Source organism: Amphiura filiformis, chromosome 9 (assembly GCF_039555335.1).
Source record: "Amphiura filiformis chromosome 9, Afil_fr2py, whole genome shotgun sequence".
In the NCBI taxonomy this organism is placed as follows: domain Eukaryota; kingdom Metazoa; phylum Echinodermata; class Ophiuroidea; order Amphilepidida; family Amphiuridae; genus Amphiura; species Amphiura filiformis.
The window spans coordinates 63,428,853-63,455,224 of NC_092636.1; the positions used below are offsets into that span (position 1 = coordinate 63,428,853).

A 26,372-nucleotide genomic window follows, 5' to 3' on the forward strand; every position below is an offset into this window, starting at 1 on the left:
ATCATACTGCCCTACTAAAGCAAAAGAGAACAACTGGCAATTTGTTGGAAATGAATTCTTGTCTTAGAGGGCTTCAGACAGCTGGAATCTGCCAAAATATTATCTGACACACCCCAATTTCAAACTCCTAACCCTGAATCCAACCCTTATAAAATTGATGCAGATGTACAAGTTGATACAGACTTGGCACAGTTTTTGTACATTATCTTGAAAAAAGCAATATGTCAGTTGCTTCCTTTTGCTGTGGTAGAGCATAACACATTTTCTATAAGACTGGATTGAGGGTATAAAGGATAACCATCATTTTTACAGGGTTGCCAAACACGCCATTAGGTAGCCCAATTGTGTGACTTTGGAATACCATCCCACAACTTGAAAATGGCTACCACTTTCTCACTACTTTGGGCAACTTATTTTTTTTTAAAGCAGCCCTTTTCAGGGAATTTTGCTACAATAAAAATGTGAAAATGATTTTTGGATCAATTCAAAATAAGCATATACCAATTTTGTCTGCAAATGCCCTTTCAGATTGATTTCTGCAACTTTTGGGGCCGATTTGTTGTGTGGCATTTCATGTGCCATGCCAGTGAAATGGTAGCAACCCTACACTACCATTACATTTGCACATGGTTGGCTTTCTTATCAATGCATATAGAAGTACCAATTTCATGCACAGTAAATTGCTATGAATCTCATTGTCTGATATATTCTCTTTTCAATTCAAAGGGGGGCAATAACCCTGGTTCTAATTGAAGTGAATGTCAATTACAGCAGACTTTTGGGAATTCAACCTGCTATCAGTATCACACTAATCCAATGCAATGATATTGAGTCTACTCTATCATTGTTGCTTCAAATCCCAAGGTTAAAACAAATAGGGAAATCCCCCAATTGATTATAACAATAGATGATACTAATAATTGCAATGTGATTATTGGTATTATCTAAAAGAAACACTTGATTACCTAGCACTCACTGATACGTGGAAATTAATACCTTTGGTTTATTTATACTTGTTATGTAAAAGGCTTATGTGAAGGCCTTTTTTGCTGATGCGATACAGATGCAGTACAGGTGTGTGGAATGCAATTAGAAGTACTTTACGGCAAGTGGGATGGCAGCCTTGGCAGCAGCCATATTTTTCCAATTCTAGCCATTTTAAATATAAAACAAATTGTAGTGTTCTTCTTAATATTAATGCATTGATCTTACAGAAAATGAGTCCAGGTAGTCAATCAGTTTATTTACAGTTCCAAAGGTTCTAGAGTTAAGGCCAATAATATTAGAAAACAAAATGTTTTGTGTGTTTTCTGCCTCTTGAGAAAAATCTAAACATGGAGCATAAATGAAACTCAATATATCAAGCCTTGGGATCTTCTTTATAGAACCTACACCATTCCTCTTGTGTGCCCGGGGGGGTCACTCCCATTGTGGCCTGTACACCATCCGCGATAATGAAAACGTGTAAAAAGGGTCATTTTTCGTGGGTAGGCACGATACGCGCGTATCGCGTTTAGGGTGTCAAAAACATGAAAAAATGGAAAAAAGGGTAGCAAAATTGCAATTGCTAAATACGCGGAAATAAAATTTAGGGTATGAAATTTGATGTTAGGAATGAAATCCCTGTTTAGGGTGTCGTTTTAGCCAAGGGCTAAATCCTTGTTTAGGGTGCTTTTTAAAAGTTGATTATCGCGGATGGTGTACAGGCCACAATGGGAGTGACCCCCCGGGCTTGTGTGTCAGCTTTATTTGGTCTAAATATTTGGGTGTAAACACCAATAGTGATCCCCTCCAACCTGCATTAAAATACAGCAAGTGGCAATTCAGCATCAATGATATATCTGCCAAAGTACCGTACATCTGCTCCCACTATAAATATGCTCAATGGTATATGTGATGAGTTCAAGCTAAATGAGTCCTTTGTCGGGAATACTGATTTTAAGATGTATTCAATAGTGTTTTCAACTTCCTTTGCATTTTATTGTTTTGAGCAACACAAAAATGACCATATCTCTGGAATGTAAGTCCAATTGTGATGGGGTTTTCATGAAAATAAAGCTCTGACCGTGGCTCACATAATGAATTAAAAAGCTGACACAAACGACTCATAAAGCTTGATCGCATCATATATGTCTTATATAATATGAGGCAATAGTATTTTCATGCTTTACATTATTCAGATCAGAAACGCCTATAGGTGTTTCTGGAACATGTTCACACACTAGTAAATGTAACTCATGAATAATAGACCACAAATTGAGACAACACTTGTCTACTTTGAACCATAAAGATTTGAGACGATTACATAAGAAATTAAGAGGGAAAGCTAAAACACTTCGTTACAGTTTTTGGTTTGTAACAAAAACTGACTATGGGGGATACGGACAAAAGAAAATAGCTTAACGATGTATACCATATTATTTCTCTCTCTCATAGAAAGTGCATGAAAATGAAATGTTTTACTTAGAGAATCGAGGTCTTTTGTGCATCTATCGTCTCATAAAACACACCAACAATTATGGTGTCGTATTAGATGATAGATGCACAACAGTGGCTAAAAGCAATACCTTTATTCTCATTCTTAAACACTTCAATTCAAATAAATATATTAATCATAACTATACCATATTTTAATCAAATTAAATCCTCCATTTTACAAGGAATTATGTAGGGCTTAGAATCAATCAGTCCTGTTGTTGCTATGCACCTCCGATTGTTTCAAATATTGCATACGAGTATCGCGTTGATACACACGCACTAAAGTGTGTGATATCGTGTCATATCAACACGACTATGAACCACTAAGATTGCAGGAACGTTCTCAAGTGCTTAAGAATGGTAATATCAATATGAGACAACCTACACAAATTTGATATTGATTAAAAAATGTTTGTATGTGTGCATATTAGAACTGGGCTCATCCATGCGAAATCCACTCCCCTGCTGTCAAAGATTTAACATAAAAGTAGCAAAAAATGTTCAACTGGATTGAATATTAGGTGTAACTGGAATGGAGATGGCAGTGTAATCTTCCACAAGGGGTGTGTGGATTTTTACTGGAATAGCCCATTGCCACCAGTGCCCAACAGAGATGACAAACTTACCTTGAAAAGTGGAATCACCTCAAATGACAGGTGATTATGCTTTTGAAAGTAATAATTCCAGCCACTTTGAATTAAAATCCAAATGGCAAGGCTGAATAACATGGATTAAATTGATTTCTTGAGTTGATAACAACATTGTCACATTCCCATGTGCTGTCGTCTAATTGTGAACTTAATAAAAAGTGCAATATAAGATAACTTAAATTAATCATCTACCCAATCAAACACCAAGAGTTAAAACTCTTGACAACAACACAACAGAAACATTTAGTGATTTGTATTTCATGATTGCTCAATCCATGCAATACATTAATGAACATTTAGTGATTTGATAATTTCATGATTGCTCAATCCATGCAATACATTAATGAACATTTAGTGATTTGTTAATTTCACGATTGCTCAATCCATGCAATCAATCATCCAATCAGGTGGATGGTAATGCATTGTTGATGTTGATAAAAACCAAAGAAAACCGGCCTTATTCTCTCTTTCTCTCCTCATGGCAGAAAACAAACTAGTGAAGACAAAGACCTTGACATCAAATAACATTGAATCACTTCCAAAATTACTTGTAAAAGGATAGCAAATGTTTGCAGACAAATCAATACTAATAGAATCTAAATCAGCAAGCCTGGAAGGAACGCTAAATAATAGCGTAATGCTTGTGGTCATTGTAGATATATTTGATCCTTACTGTAAACAAATAGATGTAACATGAGAACAAGTAAGTTTATAGAAATGAATATTCAAGTACACAATCAACACAGGTTATTAGCCAGTCTATGTACCACTTTATGCAACTTATGAAAACTTAAACTCTTCTTGAGCCCTTTTATCTGCAAATATTGTGTACGCTTTTCTTCAGCTTTTTATTGATTGGTCTAGCAATAATGGCGTTATTTAACTTCAATATACAAATTCCATACAATTCTCAGGTTACATTAGATGTATTATCAAGTTGCAAATGGAGCTTGTCCTGCCCATCGAAAAACAATTTATTTCAAATCTGTGTGTTTCATTCTTTTCTGCAACAGGTAATTTGATCAGCATTTGTGATAACTTTCCTTCAAAATTATCAATACTTTCTTTCTACAAATATTTGAAAGCTTCATATAGGCCTTCATTTTAATTCAATTTACCATTTGGCATTTCCCACAATGCATCTTGATATCCCATTGCACAAACAAGCATGCATGTGTGTTAAGAGCTTGATGTTTACCCAGTAAAATTGTCAAAATTTTTCTGCCGAAAAATGGTGAACATTTGCACTTCCATGATAGTCCTATTGTGAAGTCTGCATCAAACAGCTGAGGTGTTAGTTCAACATGTTAGGAAACTATTTCTGTTGATGACCCCATGTTGACATTGGCTAAATAAGCTGTATTTTCACCTGTAAGGGTACAAATTAGTGGCAATTCTTGTCCATTATATGTGTGACATAATTAGTAAGTTAAAATCAAGATGCATTCACAATGGAGAAATGGGGAATTACAAGGTTGATGATCTACAAGCATGCTGGGAAATGCTTAACAGATATTTTAGAATTAGGAAACAATTTACCTTTGTTCTGCCAAAAGTGTTCACTCAGATCATTTTTTATTCTACTAAAAACCTGGTCACAAAATGAAACAGTTTCTTACATCCCTGAAAGCTTTCACAACATACAGAATTCCACACAAGTGTAACACTGATCTACTATAGTAAGCAAACAAAAATATCCCTAGACTTTTGTAAACAACCGAGCTAAAAATGGTGGCAAATTGAATTTGATAAAATAGAGCTGCTATAAGATTTCAATTTACCTTATATATTTATCATTGGAAATTAGCACTCTAAAGAGCAAATTGACTTAATGTATACTCTCCTATATCCACACTAGTCAAAAGGATACTAAGTTATTTGATACTTAACCATAATGGACATATTACTCCGCAAACAGGTATGCATGGCAATAAGTCACTCAATCTCTTACTACAAAAACATTCAAATACCACAAAAGATACATTTACTGTATTGTGTTTAAACAGATCCACCAGACGACTTGTGTTTTAAACCCATTCACAATCACTTACATCAACTTGATAATGAAAACAAACCGATGGCAATCTGACATTAAAAACGGGCGCCTTTAAGTGAAAAAACCTTCAAATACAACATTATAGCCTTTAAGAATCAAAACAATGTAATAAGGAAACTGTGTTAAGAAATCTTTGTGACTGGAGGGCTTCTGATGTGGTGGAAAAGCATTATTGGTGAATGACATAGACAGGGTAGATGATGATAGATGATGATGAGGAATAAGTGAAGGATTTTACCTCCATTACAATGAACGATACTTACTGTTGCAAAGTTACTGCTTAAATTCAATGATGAACTGTTTTGCTTCTAGAGCATTCCCTTTCTTTATATTTTTTATTGGAATATGTCCTCTCTCCCTCTATCCCAATACATCCTCCCTCTTTCTCCAACTCTCTCTCTCTATATATATAGATCTATCATCCCTCTATCTGTATGTGCGTTTACACGGTAACCCACTTGCGGACGTATCTTTACCTCGGAGTGATGAAATAAATTCTACTACCAACGACATGTGTCCACACGGCCCATTTACTAATGACTAAAGCAGCTGACTTACCAACAAGCAGTATGTGTCACTATAATTGGTAAACACTTTTTGGAAATTTGCGACCCCATAGAAAATAATCTGGCTATGGGCCTAGTGTACCATTCATCTCACTTATATCACTGGTTCCAAAAGACTGCATTTAAACTCTTCTAGTGTACAATTATAAAATAACCTGGTTTCTTTATCCCTATTGGACATTCTCAACATATTGTCCCTCCATTAGACTCCCTAGGTATATACCTTCACTCATATACCACTGCAGGTAACAAAACCTTCATCTCACATGCACCCAAACTCTGGAACAATTTGTGAATTTCCATCAGATAATCAAATCATACCTCAATATTCAACTCAAACCTCTATACTCATTGGTACCCACAATCCTGGACAAAAGATGTGTCCAAGCTTTTGCATCTTAGTTATGTTTTTCACTTTTTTTTCTCTCTTTTTGATTCATCTGTTTTCTTTTTTTAACATGGTTTTTCAGTTTTGGAAAAATATGTATGTAATTGTGCCACATCTCTTTATCTGTAATTTTGTCACATGTATGTGCCAGTTGTAAAATGTTGCCTCCTAGCATGAGGCAAAATGGTATTGAACACTTTTAACTCAGCAACTCTGCATGAATAACAATTTTAACACAACAACCACTAGGTAGCCATATTCAATAAAAGTATTGCTATCCAAAATAGTCCACGTCAGTCCCAATAGATAGTTAGTGCAAGTCTGTACCATTGACTCAAGCAATTGGGAATTGGATGAATCTACTAAACTGATTTAACCTAATTCAGGTGACCAGTAACTAAAGCTGCTCAAATCACTTGGAGAATTACACGCACCTGCCAATTATGGGCTCTTTGGGTCAACATCTTTAGTCCAAGGTAAGTAAAATGTACAGAAACCATGTACATAGCACATAATTTTAATATTGATGTATCTTGTAATGCTGTTAGGCTCAATACTATGGAATAAGATTAAATGAATATCAAAAATTCACTAACAAGAAGTTTCAAAAAGAAGTACAAATTTTGAGTTATTATCTCATAATTTTGTTCTTTTCTGAAATGTTTCATACAATTACAAAATTACTGCTATATAGCTATTGCCACATGTCCGATATGTCTTTTGATTAAATCCATTTAGTAGATCACACAAAGTTAACACCATACTAATTGACTGAATCATACCATCTCAAGATTTCAATAATTCAATGTTATTAAGCTAGCTATATCAAAACAACAAGTTGAATCCATTTAGTAGATCACACCAAGTTAACACCATATACAAATTGACTGCTATTCATCTAATCTGGCGGGCAATGACCTAGATCTCTTCTCTCATGCAATGATGCTCTCAAACACCACCTTAAGAAGGGTCAAGTTGAAAGGTATCAGTTGACTGCTGAAGATATTTTATTCTTTGAAGGCTACTGAATTAGATTGTTAATGAATCAGGTAATTGGGTCCAACCTTTTATCGTTCCAGGAAACCTATAACCAAAAAAGTATAATTCTAAATGCTCAGGATCAGCAAATGTGTACTACAAATCAAAGCCTATTGAACAGGTTATACCACCATGGGGGAAGATGCTATCACCTATTTGTCCATACCATCTACTAGGACACATCTCAGATTTTGGGTTTATTTTTCTTCAGGTGCAAAAACCCCTCAATTTTGAAGGAGTGAAGTAAAGGATGAGTTTGTCAATATATCAGGTCTTCAATGTTTTTGACCCATCTAATCAATTTCACAGCTCACTTGTGACCCACCTGCATCCTTCTGTTTTCAATGCATGATTATACAGTTATCCAGGTAGTCACAATTTGTATTCTAACCACCTGATGTTTTCGTGAATGGTTGCATTAATACTAGATTAAAACCCCAAGGGACATGAGGAGAATACTAAATGCAGAGAGCTGTGACATTTGTCACTATACGAGTGGTTGTTAACCTCAAATATTTACACATTTATCTCTCTCTTTAAGCTGAAGAGGAGGGATCATGCTTTTAACATAAACACCATATATTCTCGAATAAACTCCCTCATCTTTTTTCAAAGCACAATTGACCAAAATGCAGAAATTTCCATGCCATAGCATGTAAGCATGGTAAGTAAGCTTAAAGCTGTGTATGATTTTAGTCAAATTTTAATTTTGTTATTCTTTGCCAAAAAATATTTTGCAAGTTCTGGAAGTCACATTTTGCAAGTTTTTCATAGAAAATTCACTTCTAAAAAATGCCCCTTTCGAAAATATTATGTCACTGGGGGCATTTGTTAAAGAATATATGGTTAATATATAAATGGATATCCAAGTGTTTATACATTTATTCCACTGCAACTAGGATATGTAGGACAATTTGGCTGCCAAAATAATGCGGTTGGTATGACTGCCCATAACTGCCCATTTTCACCTGGGTGGAGTGGTGTAAGCGATATACAGTGTCTGGTTCAAGGATACAAAACATTGGACCTGATTGGGTTCAAACCTACACTGGTACTGCAAAAAGTATATAATTTTATAAAAATGTTAAGAATTCAAATAATACAGCCTCAGTTCAGCAGGTTAGGCGGTTCTTGAGATATGAGACAAATTGTTTTGATGCTGTTTATCCTTAGGCCCTAACACAAGGATGGCAAGGAACTAAAGAACTACAAATGCATATTCAAGTATCCGCAAAAAATGCACTGCCATGTTTTCTAATATTCTCAATGTTATATAGTATCATTTTAAAATGAAGCAGCTGTCATACATAAATGGCTTTTGAGAGTGACACATCCTCAAATGATGTGACAATCAACCACTAAGAAACAACTCAGTTCCATTCCAAAACTTTCTATATCTGTTTTCCATTGAAATGTTCCCTGTAACATGTGTATAAATATACCAACACATTCAAAATGTTGTTAACATTCCAGCAGGTGCTACGGTTATTCAACAACATCAAAAAATGTATCGCAATCAATGTTTGACCTATTTCAACTCCTATCTACAGAAGCACAAGAGCTGTTGAACTATTTTTGAGTGAATTATCTTACTTGAATTTCTTCAGATCCCTGCAATATAAGATTAAGTATGATTCACCACGCTAAAGCTGCGGATTTTGAGATATCCTAGTGAAGATTTTCTTACACACTCTTATCACCTAGTATGCAGTGCCAAGTATTGCAACCACTAAGCTGCTATTGGTATGCAAATCATAGTACCTCGTACTTGTCCCTTTTGGAAATATAATTAACATAAAAGCAACTTTAACAATGCAGGTAGGAGCTAAAACAATCTTATGATTCAAGGGCACACCTGTTAACTATAAGCATGGAGTCAAGCAAAAGTTCCAAGCTACTTACAAATGTAGAGTACAATTTTAGAATTATCATGTTTGTGAGAGTGGTTGATAACTAAGCCACAAAATACACAAAAAACACAAAATGTACCTAGCAAAACCAAACCAGCTAAGCAACACCAAAAAACCAAGCATGTTTGATAGACCAGTTCCTAAACACTGTGATCATGTTACCCATGCAGCCTATATCAACATGATTGGCGCCCATCAGTTTCCATTCGTTATGGACAAAACTGCCACATAAGACACAACTTGTAGATTTATGTTACAGAAGGTCATAACACTATCAATTCTGGTCATTTCAAGTTCATTCAATTTTGCATTTGGGAAAAAGCAGATTAACTTTTTAATCATACTTAAAAATTACCAGGTACCAATCATTTTGAAATAGCCTGTATTAACTGTAAGTACTCACGATATCATCGTTGGTAACTCCCAGTATTTGTGCCCATATATCTGCTCTCAATCCAGTAGGGATTCCTTTCTTGGCAAACTGCTGTGACAATGGAGTTGAGTTGACCTGCAACACACGACGTCCAAGTTTCGCGCGATCCGCATCAAATGTATCTATAAAATCAGGGAGCAAAAATGTTTATTGCAATGAGTTTATCCTGAAATCCAGTGATTTTAACCAATGAATGCATAACATGAGTTACTTTCCTGGTCATACTCCTGCTTTAGTATCCCTTTCCACCCTCCCGCCATCATCAGGGCAGGTAGGATCATATGAGGTATCTTTTCCATGGGGTATAAAGATAAAATCAGGCTCCTTGTACATTTAGATTTTGTAAAAAATATTTGTATTATCGAGGACACTCCTGGGTGCTGCCATTACCACATTCTGTGGTGTATGGTATTAGATTGTACATTTAAAAGTATAGGAATGGAGGTGAAGCTGGGAGGATATTATATTTACTAAAAAGTTATTCTCAGTCTGAATCATGGAATGTCACATATTTCTTTACAATTTATCACTAACAGAGGACAATTAGAGCATATCAACGAGGTTCCCATGACATCCTTACTCATTATATTCAACATGGTGGCACCCAGGCTACAATCCCCAATAAATAACATCAATTTTATCAAATCTAACTACAAAACTGTTGTTAGCAACAGGTGGTTCAAGCTAGACAAAGTGCTTTGTATTAAGGTTACATTGTAGGATAGCAGATAGAGTTAGGGCTGGGGTTCATCTACACTTGACATCATGAGTTAGAGAATAAACAATAGTAATTTTTGTTTTTACTATCCTCTACCGTGTGATAGACGACAGGCAGGTCCAATATTTTGAGTAGTAAATATTGGACCTACCTATCAGAATCATCTTCAGTTTAATGACCTTGAACCAAATTTCATTCTTAGTCAGTGGCGACAGCCACTGACTAAGAATGAAATTTGGTTCAAGGTCATTAAACTGAAGATGATTCTGTTCTGATTTTACTCTATATCTTATGAACAAATGTATAGAGTACTTGATGATAATACTTTGGAGTAAGTGGAGGATCTATACCAACACATTATAGTTTCATACATACATGCAACATACAAGTACACTCAGTATAATAACCAATCCACAATGTTATGAATGCAACATGAAGCTTACATAAAAGCATTAACTAGCAGATATAGATAAAAAAAATCACAGTTCACATGAGGTGATGTAGCCCATTAGCTGATTACCTATTATGTAGAAAACATGGTTATATTAAGTTCTCAACTTATACTCTTGAAAAGAACTTACTTATCTCACTCATTTTGATCAAGGTAGGAAGTCATTTGGTATTGCACCAATATCTTATCATATATAGCATGCTCAATTCAAGAAGGAGGACTGAAAGTTTCAATGAGTTTACCATCAGACAATACAAGCAGATTGCCTGATGGCAAGGACAGCCCTCTATGATACTCTGTGGACAAGAGGCAGACTACATGCAGAACTTTCAATAGTTATGTTCTCCCGGGTATGTTCTGAAGAAGTTACAAGCTAATCCTGAGCAGTGCTTACAGTTTTATACTTGTGTGACAGTGAACCAGATGAAAACGTCAATCTGTACATGAACACCCATCATAAAAGCCTGCCTACTGAGCAATATACAGGAGGTACATGCAGGCAAGTATATAGCATCCGGGTTAGCATCTGAGGTCACTTAAGTTTGTTCGGTTTATATAAGGCTTTTGGCTTTTGTTACTCCGGGCATCAATAAAGTCCCAACCCATCCTCGCGTAAATTCACATAAGCGTGCACCAGTCACGCATTACGCAACGCACACCTAGCGTAAGCACTGCGCCCAACAGCATGCACGCCATTCTATATCTATACACAGTGTTATGAGTCTTATTTTTTCCACCTTATATAAGCCGACGACACTAAAAATGGGGACAATTACACATTCTTCATGGCAAATTTTTACATCTATCAGGTATCTCTCAAAAAAAAAAAAGTAGAATTGTTGGTACATTGTGAAATTGTACTGAATTTATTACAAATATTCCTACCTTTCAAGACTCTAGAAGCATCTCTCTGATATGAGTATTCTAGCTCCCATCTAAAAAAATGGTGATATATTTGGTGAGCTAAATGAATGCCAAATCCATAAGGCCTCTGCCATAGATGAACAAAATACAGACCATATATTCACCTGAGAATTCGCACATATTCATAAGGGCCCATTGTTTGATCTTGCATGTTCAACAAATCACACCAGCGTTTTGTGCCTTCACATTATGCAACAGCATATTGTGTGCCTTCGCATTTACGCGAAATACTGTAAAAATATGTGGTATGTGTGTAGCAGTTTTGTCTCTCGCATTTCATGGAATGATTGGGCCTTATTAACAGGTGATGCTGGGACTTTGCCTGTTGGTGATTAACAGATGATGCTGGGACTTTGCCTGTTGGTGATTGGTCTGTATCTCTTTTTTGCTCATGGCCAATGCACATTCTACAAATTGTCACTAACAACTGCAGCCCCAGTCATTCCATAAATCCTTTAACAACAACTAAGAGACTTGCAGATTGAAGCGCACACACTAGAGTAAAGATATCACAATAAAGCTTTGCAGCCAAGATCAGTTCATCAAGTCCCCCAGTGGCGGTGGGGGGTTTTCAAAAAAATTTATACGGGGATGTGCCACATAGACTTTCGGATGCTGACTTTCTCTGTACCTACTTTTTGCTGTTTTTGCAACCCATCAGTATACCATATATTCATTAAAAAAACACCCAAATTTGCCTTAAGTAGGCACTTTTAAGGGCAATTTTGCCCAATTGGAAAACCCACCATGCAACATCCCAGTCCCGGGGGGGGCACTCAACTTAAATTTTGGTAGGGGTGTGCGGCGCGGAGCGCCGAACTTTGCGAACTGAGAACTGATTTTCGGGCAAAATAGGGGCTTGAAGAACTGAAATTTGGGCCAAATTATAGGCTGTTGAGCTAGAAATGTCTAAATGTTTTCCAAATTTGAGCTTAAAGAGCTACAATTGTCAGAGTTTGAGGCTCAAAGAACTGGAGCAGATTCAAATGTGGGGCTTAAGGAACTGCCGGAGAGCCTGAAAAAGGGACCCTTGACCGCCGCACATACTCGTACCACCTTAACGTGTGAGTGCCCCCCCCCCCTGGATCCCAGTATACCTTAAACCAGGGAGGACCACCCCAATCCCCAAGTTTATTAGTAAAGGTTTCAATGGGAAAATTAGCAGTAAGTTTTTTGTCCAAGAGAATTCAAGTTAACTCTATATTTTCCATGAGAGCAAACTCATACCCTCATCACATCTCTAATGCCTTATTGACTGAGCTAACTTGACTCAATGCTACAGGGAGTTTTTATTAGCCTATTTTCAGTTAGTTAACCCTGGGTACCCACACCTCCTGAGATGTTATACAGCATGTTGAATACTCTGATCAACTGGGAAAGGCTAAATATAACATGATGTGGGGTAACTAGTAAAATCAACACTAGCAGGGTCAATTGGAGGAATTAAACAAGTACAGAATGCTGCAGAGACTGACAAACATCAACAGAGATTCTGAACAGAATTGATGATATACTCCTCCTCCTCCGGGACAACAAGAGCTGGGTTGTATGCATTTGAACAAGCACAAAGGCTTATTGATTTTATCCTCATCAAGTTGGTAAACCCTGTTCCAGCGATGTTTTCCTGCTTAGTTTGTACCAATGTTTCATACACTTATGGCATCCTCTGTCATATATTATCCTTGGATAAATTGTGTGTTCTTCTTCTTTATCATTGAACTAACAACATTTTCAAGTTTGAGCTAAATTGTGCAAATTTTGTACAAATACTTTTTTCAGCCAAAAGAGGCATAAAAGAGGCACATTTGTCACCACTTTGTTGAATGGACAATTTTGTTTTATTTTGTGCTAATTATAAACATAAAAAGTTTGACCACGGCCAAATTTCAAAATGAGGGGAAGTTATAAGATAAACATAGTAAGCTCTCAAAAGTTAAGCTTAAATTGAGGATAAACAGAACAACTAATTAGCCTCCTTTTTGACAAAATAACAAATAAGTTGTATAAGACCTTACCTGATGAAGGGTCCATACACTCCTCCACTCCTGTTTGTGGTACACTAAGGTTTAGCTCACTATACTTCTCTCTCTGAAATAGATTCAACATAAACATGTGGTGAACATTCTGTTACATTTTTACACACACTTGGCAAGATTCAGATTGTTTCTGTTCTTGTTTCTTCATATTCAATGTCAGCCATAGATAAGTACAGAAGCTACTGTGATACTTGTTAGCTTCTGTGACTTCTGTACCATTAGGTCAATAAAGTGTAAGTTTCTATAAGCTCCACTATGCAAAACAAAAACCAGTTTCATTAAATGATAGGTTGTATCATTGTCCATGATATGTTGTGATATTCCTAGGGTGGAATAACAACAACGTATCATGCATGGGATGCACCATTATCATGTACCGTATTATCCTTCATACAACTAGGTTTTTTCGCCAGCCCATAGGGCTGGTATCTAATTCTGAGATGGGATTTGTGTACACTAAAGATTAGCTAAGATTATAGCCTTCTTCTATTGGTATGAATTTTTTTTTTTTTTTCTTGTGGTGGAAATGTTTTTGATGTCTGCAAATTCGATTTGCAAGGAAAAGAAAGTATGTTTTGCCGTTTCAACGAAAGAAAACGATTGAGTAATGCCAAAGTTATGTTTGAATTAATTATGACTTAAAAAGTTATCATAGGTTAGGCCTACACATATAAACATAAACTTGTTCAGCAATCAGCATATCAAAAAAATGACATCAACAATTAGTAATTAGTGGGGAATGATCACTGGAACAAGGTCATATCAGTGGACTACTGAGCATAGCATGATGTTTGGTTGCCTGTGAGTGCATAATTGATATGTTGATAACAGATCTAATAATGTTGTAGAATCAAAATCTTCATTATATGGACCACATTGAAGTCAAAGTAATTATCTATCATATCCTGTATCGTTTTATGGATAAAATTGACTCAAAATGTTATTAATGATATTATTGCTATCTTTAACATCAGTTTTGTCTTTTCAACGGGAAAAATGCGATGGAAAATAAAGTTTTTAGGGGCTAGCTATAATATTGAACAATATATCCCATATTTTGACATGCACTTATAGAAAATAAATAAATTATTGTCTTACTTTATAAATTATAAATTATAAATTATAAATACTGTAAAATGACACATAACTAAAGTGAGGCCACTTTTTATTTGATTCATAAAATTACATTCAACAAAATGATTGAAGACTGAGAAAACACATAGTGCAGACTATTACAGAATGGAGTAGGTAAGATGCCATGTCCATAGCTTTGCAGGAGTTTCGGACTAACAATCAACACATTCAAAAAATACAGTTTAAAAGTGAAGATTGTAGTGAATGATCAGTCCTTTATCATGTGCTTGCCACTATCTACTTTATGCGAAATAATATAAAATCATTTTAAAATAAAATGTGCATGTAAGTTGAGTTTACATAGCGAATTAACTAACAACTGCAGTGTATTTTTGATTTTAATAATAAGCATGGGTAAAAAGCAGTAAAGACAAAAATACAGAACAATTTGGAGTAATGAATTAAAGAGTTGACAGGAGTTGCTGTTTCAGTGTGCATGTTCTCACCATTGATGGTTTGGTGAACTGTCATGTAACATGGATGTAAGCGTGATCCTAAAAATGCCTTTCACGGTGACCCAAACTATTTACAAGACCTCTTCTGCATTGAGGCTGGCCTTCCCTTTTAAAGGGAATTTTTATACAGTGCCCATTTGCAGGTAACACACACAATAACAAAGTTTCATTAAATGTAAAATCCTTCCTCTTACTCCTTGTTTCGTTATATCACACAAATCTAGACAAATGTACTAAACAGCACTTTTCAGAGACATCAATAATAGTTTGTCTGCACAAGATGCTGGATGAAAATATAATTTGCATACACATGCACAGAATACATGTACCAAATAGCTCTTGTTCATTAATAGTATGTCTGCAAAAGATGCTGGATAACTATGTAATTTGCATTCTGTATACATCTGTATAGACTACATGGACTAAACAGCTCTTTTTAGAGCCATCAATAATAGTAGGTCTGCACAAGTTGCTGGATAACAATGTAATTTGCACTCTGCATACATCTACATGTCTTCATGTACTACACAGCTCTTTTTACAGCCATCAATAATAGTATGTCTGCACAAGATGCAGGATAACAATGTAATTTGCACTCTGCATACGTCTATATGACTTCATATATATGACTTACTAAACAGCTGTAAAGAGCCATGAATAGTATTACTTCTGCACAAAATGCTGGATAACAATACAACAACAATTCCTTACACAAATGCCTCTATACACATCTAAGGCCTACCATTTTGGATGTTGGTGCACACATGATTACCCAGCTTTTAAAAACATACAATTCACACAAATCTGATGTACAGAAATGTTATTTTACACTAAAAATCTATAGCAATTATGTGAAATATACCAGGGAAATATACAAGCAATATGTTAATATAATAATGACACAATTAAAGGTCCTGATTAGCCAGTTTGAATAGATTAATTAATATAGTCCCACAGGCCTTTACAATGAAAACACTCTGCACATTGAATTGTGCACAGTGAAGATGTGTGCATTGATGACACATTATAAGGGTTTCAATCACAAAGGCTTTTATGATTTTCTGAAATGATCTATTGAAGTTTAATAAATTTATAGTGTCCTGTTGGTTTCATGATGAAGCAAACTCACAATATCTCACCTCCTTTTATGTGCTTTTGATGGTGAACATTTCAGTGACTGCTAAAATTTCATGATCATAATTGTAGCAAGTTTCCAATTGGTTATTCATATAACTGCAACTGTCCTTGCCCATAAATGGAAAGCACAGTTGAATGGCATACTACTAAACTTATAAAAATCAACTTTTTTTCGAAAACCATTACATACTTTCACATTCTAAACGTCTTCATTCCTGCAATTTTCTTAGATTGTATGAAAATCTAAAATTGTAAGTGGCTGCACTGAAACACTTAAAAGCTATTTTCATCTGCTAAAAATCCTAATACTAAAGATTTAAGTAAATTGCAACACAAATGCATAGGATACATAGCATGAATACATCATGGCTTAACATCTAGTGGGACCATTCGGGCAATGCCCCCGCCCCAAAGGGCATAGTATAGCTTGATAATGGTAGATGGAATGCCATTGGCAGGCCCATATAGTAGCACAAACATTGCTACTCCTACTTATCACTATGGTGACTGCAAACGCTGGATTACATTTGGATTTAGAGAATACGATTTAATGTTTTTTTGAATGAGCACAACAAAAAGCTGCGGATAGTTATGACTGTTTTTCAATACTGGGCACTAATCAAATGGAGCTGCTTGTATGAATATTCAGTATTTAGCTTACAATGTAAGAGCCCAGCCTCTGAGCCTTTGATTTTTAGTTCTTTTTGTCATATTAATTAGTATTCTACAGAGCAGCACTTAAAGTCATTTGTCATACCAAGGTCATCATTCCTTACAATTTAAAATAACACAAATTGAATATTATAAGCAAGAAGTCCTTGTTCTGGGAGTATTTCCACACTAACAACTAGTAATTCCTACAAAATGTTTTTTCCCCTTGCATGTGTTGAGTTGACTGGCCAACTTGATCCGCATTATATTAATTGCTTATGATTATGTACATACGTAGTTTGAAATTAAATGAGATCTGACATGACTTAAGTAAATAATATGAACATTGATTAGATTGAGCAGAAGGTGTGAGGTCAGTTTGCAAAGATTCAGAGAAACATAAAAGTGAACAGCTGATTCCTTTTTATTATTTTCCTTTTTTATTAAGATGTCTTTTCCTTTACATGTAATATGTAGATTGTTAATAACATAAAAAGTGTTCCATGGAAAAACAGTGGTGTAATTGATGGGAATAGAATATAACCGCAGGTTTACGAGACCTGTGCCTTAAGCACTTGTCCGCTTTCTTTCTTATCATAGTATATTATTAGCACACATATCACATTATTGTGAAAGTATTCACTGTATCTAGTGACAGTATTTATTCTCTTGTTGTTCTTACTTTCCTAGTAACTATTAAGAAGAGCTGTAAAAGTGATATCCGATTTTCCATGTAAACTAAACTATGACAGACACAATCAGTGATCCTGGTTCCAAATTTGTAGGAATATGTCAAAGTGATGGATAAGTATATAAACCTCTCGACATGTATTTTTTTCACATCAAAATTGACTGAAAGGACAAAAACAGCAATGTTGAGCAGATGTGCAGCTCCATTCAATACATACTATTGCTGTCACACCCTTATTAGGTCACTTTTGGTCTTACCATATGCAGAGTATATTATTAGCACACACAGTCATATCATCGTTACACAAATGCAACAGTCTGATTGTGGATAATATTTTAGATTGTCTGATTTAGTGAATCACTGATAATGAGAAAACAATTCTATTTTCATGATTACATCTCATAATATTCTTTTTTATCCCATTCTCTTGGCAGTAAAGCTGTTAATCCATATCTCATGTCCAAGTGATTATCCACAGAATATTACCTGTTCAGCAGGTTACTACAAACTCTTACTAGATGACGTTTTCTCACTATGATAGCTGAGTTGGGAAAGAATAACAACTTGAGGGGAGAAGGCACTATCTACAATAGCTGTATTATCTAGAGCATATTACCTGTTCAACAGGTTACCACAAACTCTTACTAGATGACATTTTATCACTATGATAGCTGAGTTGGGAAAAGAATAACTACTTGTGGGGCAGAAAGCTCCATCTACAATAACTGCATTATCCAGAGCATATTACCTGTTCAACAGGTTACTACCAACTCTTACTAGATGACATTTTCTCACTATGATAGCTGAGTTGGGAAAATATAACAACTTGAGGGGTAAAAGGCCCAAACTACAATAGCTGCATTATCCACAGCATATTACCTGTTCAGCAGGTTACTACAAACTCTTACTGGATGGCATTTTCTCACTATGATAGCTGAGTTGGGAAAGAATAACAACTTGAAGAGAGAAGGCCCAACCTACAATAGCTGCATTATCCCCAGTATATTACCTGTTCAACAGGTTACTACCAACTCTTACTAGACAGCATTTTCTCACTATGATAGCTGAGTTTGGAAAGAATAACAACTTGAGGGGTAAAAGGCCCAAACTACAATAGCTGAATTATCCACAGCATATTACCTGTTCAGCAGGTTACTACCAACTCTTACTAGACAGCATTTTCTCACTATGATAGCTGAGTTGGGAAAGAATAACAACTTGCGGGGCAGAAGGCCCAAACTACAATAGCTGCATTATCCACACCATATTACTGTTCAGCAGATTACTACAAACTCTTACTGATGGCATTTATTCACTATGATAGCTGATAACTTGTGGGGTATAGTGCAAGAAGGCACCATCTACAATCATATTGTAAGATGTGTACAATATAGAATGCAGAAATTGTCAAATGTCTATAGGGCTATATATAATGCAAGTCAGAGATAAAGGTACCAGTTCGCGTCTGATGTCATCTCTCAATCAAATTAAGAAATGGGTTGTTAACGATTTGTTGTGATGATTGATATTTCTGAATGCAGCAGGTAAACTGCACACCCATGTTCAATTTTTCACCTTCAAACACACAAACTGTCTCTGTTTTCTGTCCTGATGGGACAATGCCAATAATTCAAAAAATGTTGCTTTTTGCATTGTTAGAGTAGCAACATCATTCAGCATTTCCTTTTCTCAGATGAAAGCACCAGATGAATCAACCCTCTTTTATATGTTACTAACCAATCACATGCTACATACATAAAGTTTACTTCAAGTACTGTTAAGGGGGTACTACACCCCTCGATAAATTTGTGTCTATTTTTGCATTTTTTTCAAAAACTAATAACACACTGGTAACAAAAGTTATGTGTATTATAGGGGCAAGGAATCCAATTACTACACTGGAATTTAGTGACCCAAGACAAGGATGTACCTCATCTTCCTATCATATATGCTGAACCGCTTGTCTTGAGTTACTGAAATTTCAGTGTAGTAATTGGATCCCCACATCCCTTGCCCCAATAATATACATAACTTTTGTTACCAGTGTGTTATTATTTTTGAGAAAAATGCAAAAATAGTCACAAATTTACCACAGGGTGTAGTACCCCTTAAATATCAATTTTAATGATTTGCCATAAAATGTGTATTACATTGCGAATTTAAAAAATCAAAATTATTTGATATCAGAAGGACATTCTTCAGTATTTAGAATGCAATTCGATATGTCTGATGTGCTCTAATGTCCCACAATAAATACTGTCCAAACGTTCATACCCCTTCCCTTAAGTTATGGATCATTTCTATTCTCCATCATTATGTTGGCAAACAGCACCTTCTTCAATCTCTATCTCCTTGCTTTGTCCTACTGCTTCTTTCTCTTTTCCTTCCTCTGTCTATTCCTCTCCCCCTTCATCAGCCTTATCCTCCTCTGCTTTCTTCCTTATCTCCTTTTTCCTTTCTGTTCTTCTAAATCTTGTCATCTTTTCATGTACACATAGGCCTATGTATTGGTCCGAACAGGACATGGCCCTAGTGGGACATGGACCTAGTGGGACATGGCCCTAGTGGGACATGGACCTAGTGGGACATGGCCCTAGTGGGACATGGACCTAGTGGGACATAGCCCTAGTGGGACATGGACCTAGTGGGACATGGCCCTAGTGGGACATGGACCAAGTGGGACACGGCCCTAGTGGGATTGGACCAAATAGGATTGGACCAAGTGCGAACTGGACCAAGTGGGAATGGACCAAATGGGATTGGACTAAGTGGGATTGGACCAAATGGGATTGGACCAAGTGGGAATAATCCGATGAATCAACCCTCTTTTATATGTTACTAACCAATCACATGCTATGAGGAGTTGAGTTGATAGGATTATCAGATACAAACTAGTTTATTCTGACTTTTATTATAGAATGCAGAAATTGACACACATCTACTGGGCAGCTATTACATATAGTGCCTTCTCGCACCATCCCTTCATACTTTCTCATTCATCTTGCCTGATTTGGTAGCATGAGAGAATACATTTGGTCAGCACTTCAAATTACCGATTTAGCTTGGCAAATAAGTAAATTTCTGTTTGCTTGCCTACTTGTTGAAGTTGTTGTTCACTGCTTAGTGAACGCTGACATCACTGTTAAAAGCAATCAACAAGGTTACAGCTAGTTAGTAGTCCAATCAACAAGGTTACAAATAGCGCCTCAGTAATGTGACGTCACGTGCTGACCTGAAATCATGCTACTGAAAAGTTTTCCTGACATGGAGCTCAGAGCAGGGTAAAGACACATTTTAACAGTCAAAAATATATGTGTTGTGATCAAGCAAAATCAGTCTAAAGTCGGGCATATTCAATTTTCTAATTTGATATATAAAGCATTTGCAAAGATACATTTTGCATAAAACCCCATTGAAATGGGCCATACTGTTCCAAAGATATGAGCAGTTTAAGGGATTGCAGAAAATATTTCCTTTGTTTGACTATATCAAATCAATATTTCTGACTTCTGACTGATTTTGCTTGATCACATATGATTGGAGGCAATTGGTGAGGGTTTGTTTTGTGCAATATAGCCCAATACTGATACATGTATGTAACAAGTTGGTTTCAAAAATGTCAAATAGCATAAGTCTTTAATACCTGAAGGCATGTGCATCTCCATTGACTGATTTGGACAAATGAATAAGGGACATATCAATGACTTCTGTCATTACCATAGATTAACATGCAATAGTTGCATTATAATACAATGCAAATACAGGCTTTCAATCAAAATCAAACTGAGTTTAGTGACTTCAAAGCAGGCAAGATTTAATTTGTGATCATTTTGAGGAGACAAACATGTCAAATTCTGTTGTTGTTATATGTGATGCATGGGATTGTTAGGAATGATTCCTTGCCATGCAGACACATTACAAACCAGATGGGTGATTCAGGACAACTTCAATTACCACCTAATTGGGCTATTCTAGCAGACAGCCATACACCCTATGGAAGACATTACCAAAAGAAATTGTTGAATAAATATTGTATGAACAAGGAAGATCTAATAAATAGCAAAAGACTACTTAGAATGGGAAACCATTAGTTGGTTTTTTTGTTGCTGATTTTTACTGTCAAATGTTGTTTTATCATAATTCACATTTAAGGATTTGTACAAGTATTACACATTCAAACTGTTTTACAATAGAAACTAGTTATCACTATAATTGCTACATACAATGACAAATTCAGCAGCTTATCAAAATACCTCACTCTTTTCCCAAATTGTTTTGGCATTAAAAACTGCACACATTGCTTTGATAAATCTATAATATGCATTAAACATGTTAAATCAACTTCCTAACTATAACTTGTCCATGGCTTATGTAAATAGTTGTCGATTGGGAATATGTTTCACACAAAATATCCTGTCACAAGGAAGGCAAGTAAACAAAACTATTACAGAATATACATTATGCGTTTAGTAAATTAAACATTTATTACTTTTCAGTCAAACATTTGTCACAAATTATTGATATAGCAAACCCCCTTTAAATGCCAATTGATTCCCCCTAGATATTAATTTAAAGCACATTTTACAAATCATACAAATTTGATGAAGGAAGGAAGGAAGGAAGGAAGGAAGGAACTTGAGGAAGGAAGGTAAGAAGGAAGGTTATAAAATGTCAGAAGGGAATGAGAGAGAGGGGGGGGGGAGGAAAGGAGGGAAGGGAAATTGTGAGGGAGCCTAGAAACAGAGAGAAAAGAAAGAAATAAAGAGAAAGAAAACAAAAGAAAGCAGGGAAGGCACAGACCGAAGAAAGAATGAAAAAGAGAGCAGAAAAGCAGAGAAAGGGAAAGAAAGGAAGAAAATAATGTGCAAATAAATAATATTGTTCTTATGGAAGAGCAAGGAGGGGAAAAAGTCTAAGCTTTTCAAGAAAATATCCCCACTCTTGTGATACCTAAATCAACACAAATCTGTCCAAAACGTACAATGGACGTCTACATATAGATCTGGATTTGTGGATTTATTATCGTGTAAATTGCCTGATTTTTGATAATATTTTGATATTAGTTTCTGTAATTGGGTGGTTTCACCTAATTCATTCCCAGGGAATAGATGTGTGACTGTGAGTACCACTTTGCAATTTCATCTAGCATAAATCCATTAACAGTTTCATTGCTGAACAGAAAAAGGTTATATGTACTATTTGCCAGCGTTTTATCCGTTTTATAATAAAGAAGAGTACTATATTAGGGAATTAAAATTGTCCTACCAATTATGTGTCTTTTGGTTCACAAAAATGATCGTAATTCCTTTTTCGCTAGGTTGGATCTCTTTTACATTGTATTTATTACACTTATCATTGGTTGCTTAGTGACCAAATATCAAAAAAAATGATGAAAGATAGAAGATGACCTTGTAGATTTCAAAATGCTATTTTTCAACTTACACAATAAATTGGAACAAATAAATTGATGAATAGATGTAATCATGAATATGGTGTTTGTTGTTGTTATTGTCCAGCAAAAGAAACTCATTCTCTTGATCCAATCAATCATGATCGACCAACAAAAGCTGATGTAATTTTTGAAATAATCAGAAATGATACAAATATGTTTGTACAGTATGAACATCATCTAATGCAGTGAGTGGTTCTCAATTATATTAGCTCACAAGTCTCAGAGTACCATTTCAAAGATATGTGTATGACGGCCTAATACACATTGGCTTGATATGTTTACTGTACATTTCAGAGCTGTTCAAAGGCCAACTACAATTGGTCAGCGGGCGTGATGTATTAACAGGTCTATTGAGAACCCCTGAACTAATGCAATATTGAATGTCCAACACACATTTCTGTGATCACTTCTCACTTAACCATATAGCTAATCAGAAAAGACAGTCAAAGTATGTACTGAAAATGTCCAATTGCATATGTCTTACTACATGCAGTCCATAGCATAGAATTGTCACTAGCCTTGGTAACATCTTGAGGATTGATCCCAAAGTCCATCTTGGTCTCCTCTAGAAGATCATTTCTCCCATAGTCTGGAAGCATTTGAAATATCCTGCCACCACATGTAGCTTCAGACCAGGATTTACAGAGCTTCAAGTGGAAGGCTACCAGCAATTCTAGTGCCAACCTGTCAGTGCAACCAGCCCAGCAGGTAAGTTGCCTGATGAAGTCTGATGGTTCCAGACGCAACGTCGCAATAGTTGTAAAAATTAAGTTCCAGTATTAGATTTAATTCCCAAACTCTGTCAGTGTAACCTTATTGATAAGACCCTATATCCTCCAACACTTCTACTAAAGTCCGTTTGAAATCAAAGTAAAATGCATTTACACTTTTAATAATAATTACATAAGCAATAAATTCTCTACTAAAATGAAACACAAATTAGATGCATACTAAGTACTTCAATATCACTGACAAATAACAATAAATTAATCATCTTGGATGATAAGTGATTCTCATACAAAAATATAAATTTAACTTACACTTGAGTGATACTAATATGTTACCTAAAAAGTTCAGCCTTTTACAACATCTGAAAACTACCACAATAATAATGAATAATAAATGTCATTTATTTCTTTAAATACTTGTTACAAGTAGTTAAAATACCATATCATAATATTGGTTAATCTTAAATACATACTTGACATTTAAAAACAAATTTCCTGTTAGGCAAAGAAAAAAAACCCCTGTTCTATGTAGAATAGAGGTTTTTTTGCATAACATGAAATATAGGCTGTCATACCTTTCAAGTAGGGTCAGTCGCTTGGGCCAAAATAACCATAAATTTCCAGTCAAAATAAATCTTTTTGCCCAAAACAGCTGATTTTACATGCATACAATAATGTCCATCAAAATCAGTCCACTTTTGGCACTGAAGCGGCTGAATTTCATTTTTAAATCTCACAAATGGAAAATCTGGGTCGGTCAGGTCCGTAGAACAGGTTTTAGTTTTTTGTCACCTATTTGACACTTTGTGTCTTTCACATACATCCAAAAATAACCAAATTTGATGAATTGAGTTATGTATCCCACCAAGGGAAAACAACACTTTGTCCAAAAGCAATTGGACCAATGGACTTTCATCCAGTGCACTGTAGTCTATTGAGTTTCGGTCTACTATACAGGGTGTATCAAAATAAAGTATACAGTTGGAAAAATGCCACTACGTGTAGGTTAAAAAGTATGAGGTAGTTGGTCAAGAATATTTTTCAAATGCAGTTGTTTACAGTTGATGATGACATAAATGTATGTTAGTAAACATGTTCAAGAGCTTGCTTGTTATAACCTTTTCACTCTGAAAATCTCTCACAAATAGACAGGCATTAGGACAAAATGAAGATCTGACCATCTCATTGTTTGCATCCTCCCACTGACATCTTTTCAAGGCTTCAATAGCCTTTGCTTTTGCATTTCATCAAATATAAATTTATTTTATCTAATTTCAGATCAAAAACATATTTCTATTAATTTCTATCTTTTCCCACCAGTGATGATTTCGACAATGATTTGTTGTATTTGACATTTTGTTTTCTTTTATTTTTATCTACTTTCTATTCCAAAATAATATAGCAATAAATTTTCAAGGTTGCAATAATAAAAAGAAGATTTGATTTTGCAATATTTAGCACTGAATAGTTTGTTCTAATCAACAATTAAAATTTAATTTCAATATTCATTTGGTCAATGTTTGACAAAGAATGGGGGCATTTTTTAAACAATTACAGTCACTGAAGTCAAAGACTCACAAATTTAAGCATTCAAATGCTTGAATTAATTTTCAATTTGCGTATGAATGTTTGAGAATTTTCCTAATATTATTAAACCAGCATGTGAGAGATATTGTCAATTGCCTTTTGCCTGTCCAACACTGTGTTATTAATGGATGGACTGGCCAATATTTTTATTGTATCGACTACTCAAAATATTGGCCAGCCAATCCATTTTGATACAATATGAGCAAAAGATAAAATCCTATCTTTTATTTTCTAAATGTTAACCTTTTGGGTTGATTCTCGCTAACACAACTCTCAGTACAAAAGCAATACCTATGTGTGTCCCCATCCATACAGCACTAGCAGATGACACAAATTTGATTTGAAGTTTCCAATATAATTCATCCATTTACCAGATGAAAGTTAACCTTAATGCTCCAAAACTGAAATATATCTTACATTTTCAAGGTCTGAAATATATTTATTACCTTAACATGATTATCTTCAAATCCTTCAATGCAATATCAAGTTTGGTTTGTATTGTGTTTCATAATGTAGGTTTTTGATTGCTACATTGTTAGTAGGGATTCTAGTCAAGCATACATATTCTTCCTGTCACAGAAATGAAGATCTACAATATAATCTGGCCTTGTTGTGACCCACAATATCATTACACAAGTATTATTACTTGTTTTCCTGGCATTTATTTGATAAGTAATAATATCACTCCATTCCTGACCTTGAGGCATATTGACCAAGAAAAGGATACTTGTATCTTGATATAATACAGGCTGTATCAAAATGATTGTCTTCATTGTTGTCCATCTGTTTTTGATGTTTTTGAAATGCATGCCTCATCCAAACGCACCATTGGATCAACTTGAAATGATTAGAATTTAAATAGATCAAGTATAAAGATTAAAGTCTGGTC

General features: G+C 35.3%; 2 protein-coding genes across 3 annotated transcripts in view; one reads left to right on the forward strand and one right to left on the reverse strand.

Moving 5' to 3' along the window:
* LOC140160216 (TBC1 domain family member 19-like) overlaps nucleotides 1-26,372 on the reverse strand; it is a 527,882-nt gene that overhangs the window by 482,027 nt on the left and 19,483 nt on the right. The window contains exons 6-7 of the mRNA XM_072183493.1: nucleotides 13,628-13,700; nucleotides 9,490-9,641 (exon numbers count right to left, since the gene is read on the reverse strand). Of these exons, the coding sequence (XP_072039594.1) occupies nucleotides 9,490-9,641; nucleotides 13,628-13,700 (225 nt within the window). The remainder of the gene's footprint in view (nucleotides 1-9,489; nucleotides 9,642-13,627; nucleotides 13,701-26,372) is intronic.
* Nucleotides 1-26,372, forward strand: part of LOC140161303 (cholecystokinin receptor-like) — a 346,691-nt gene that overhangs the window by 157,146 nt on the left and 163,173 nt on the right. The gene's annotated exons all lie outside the window — the stretch shown is intronic.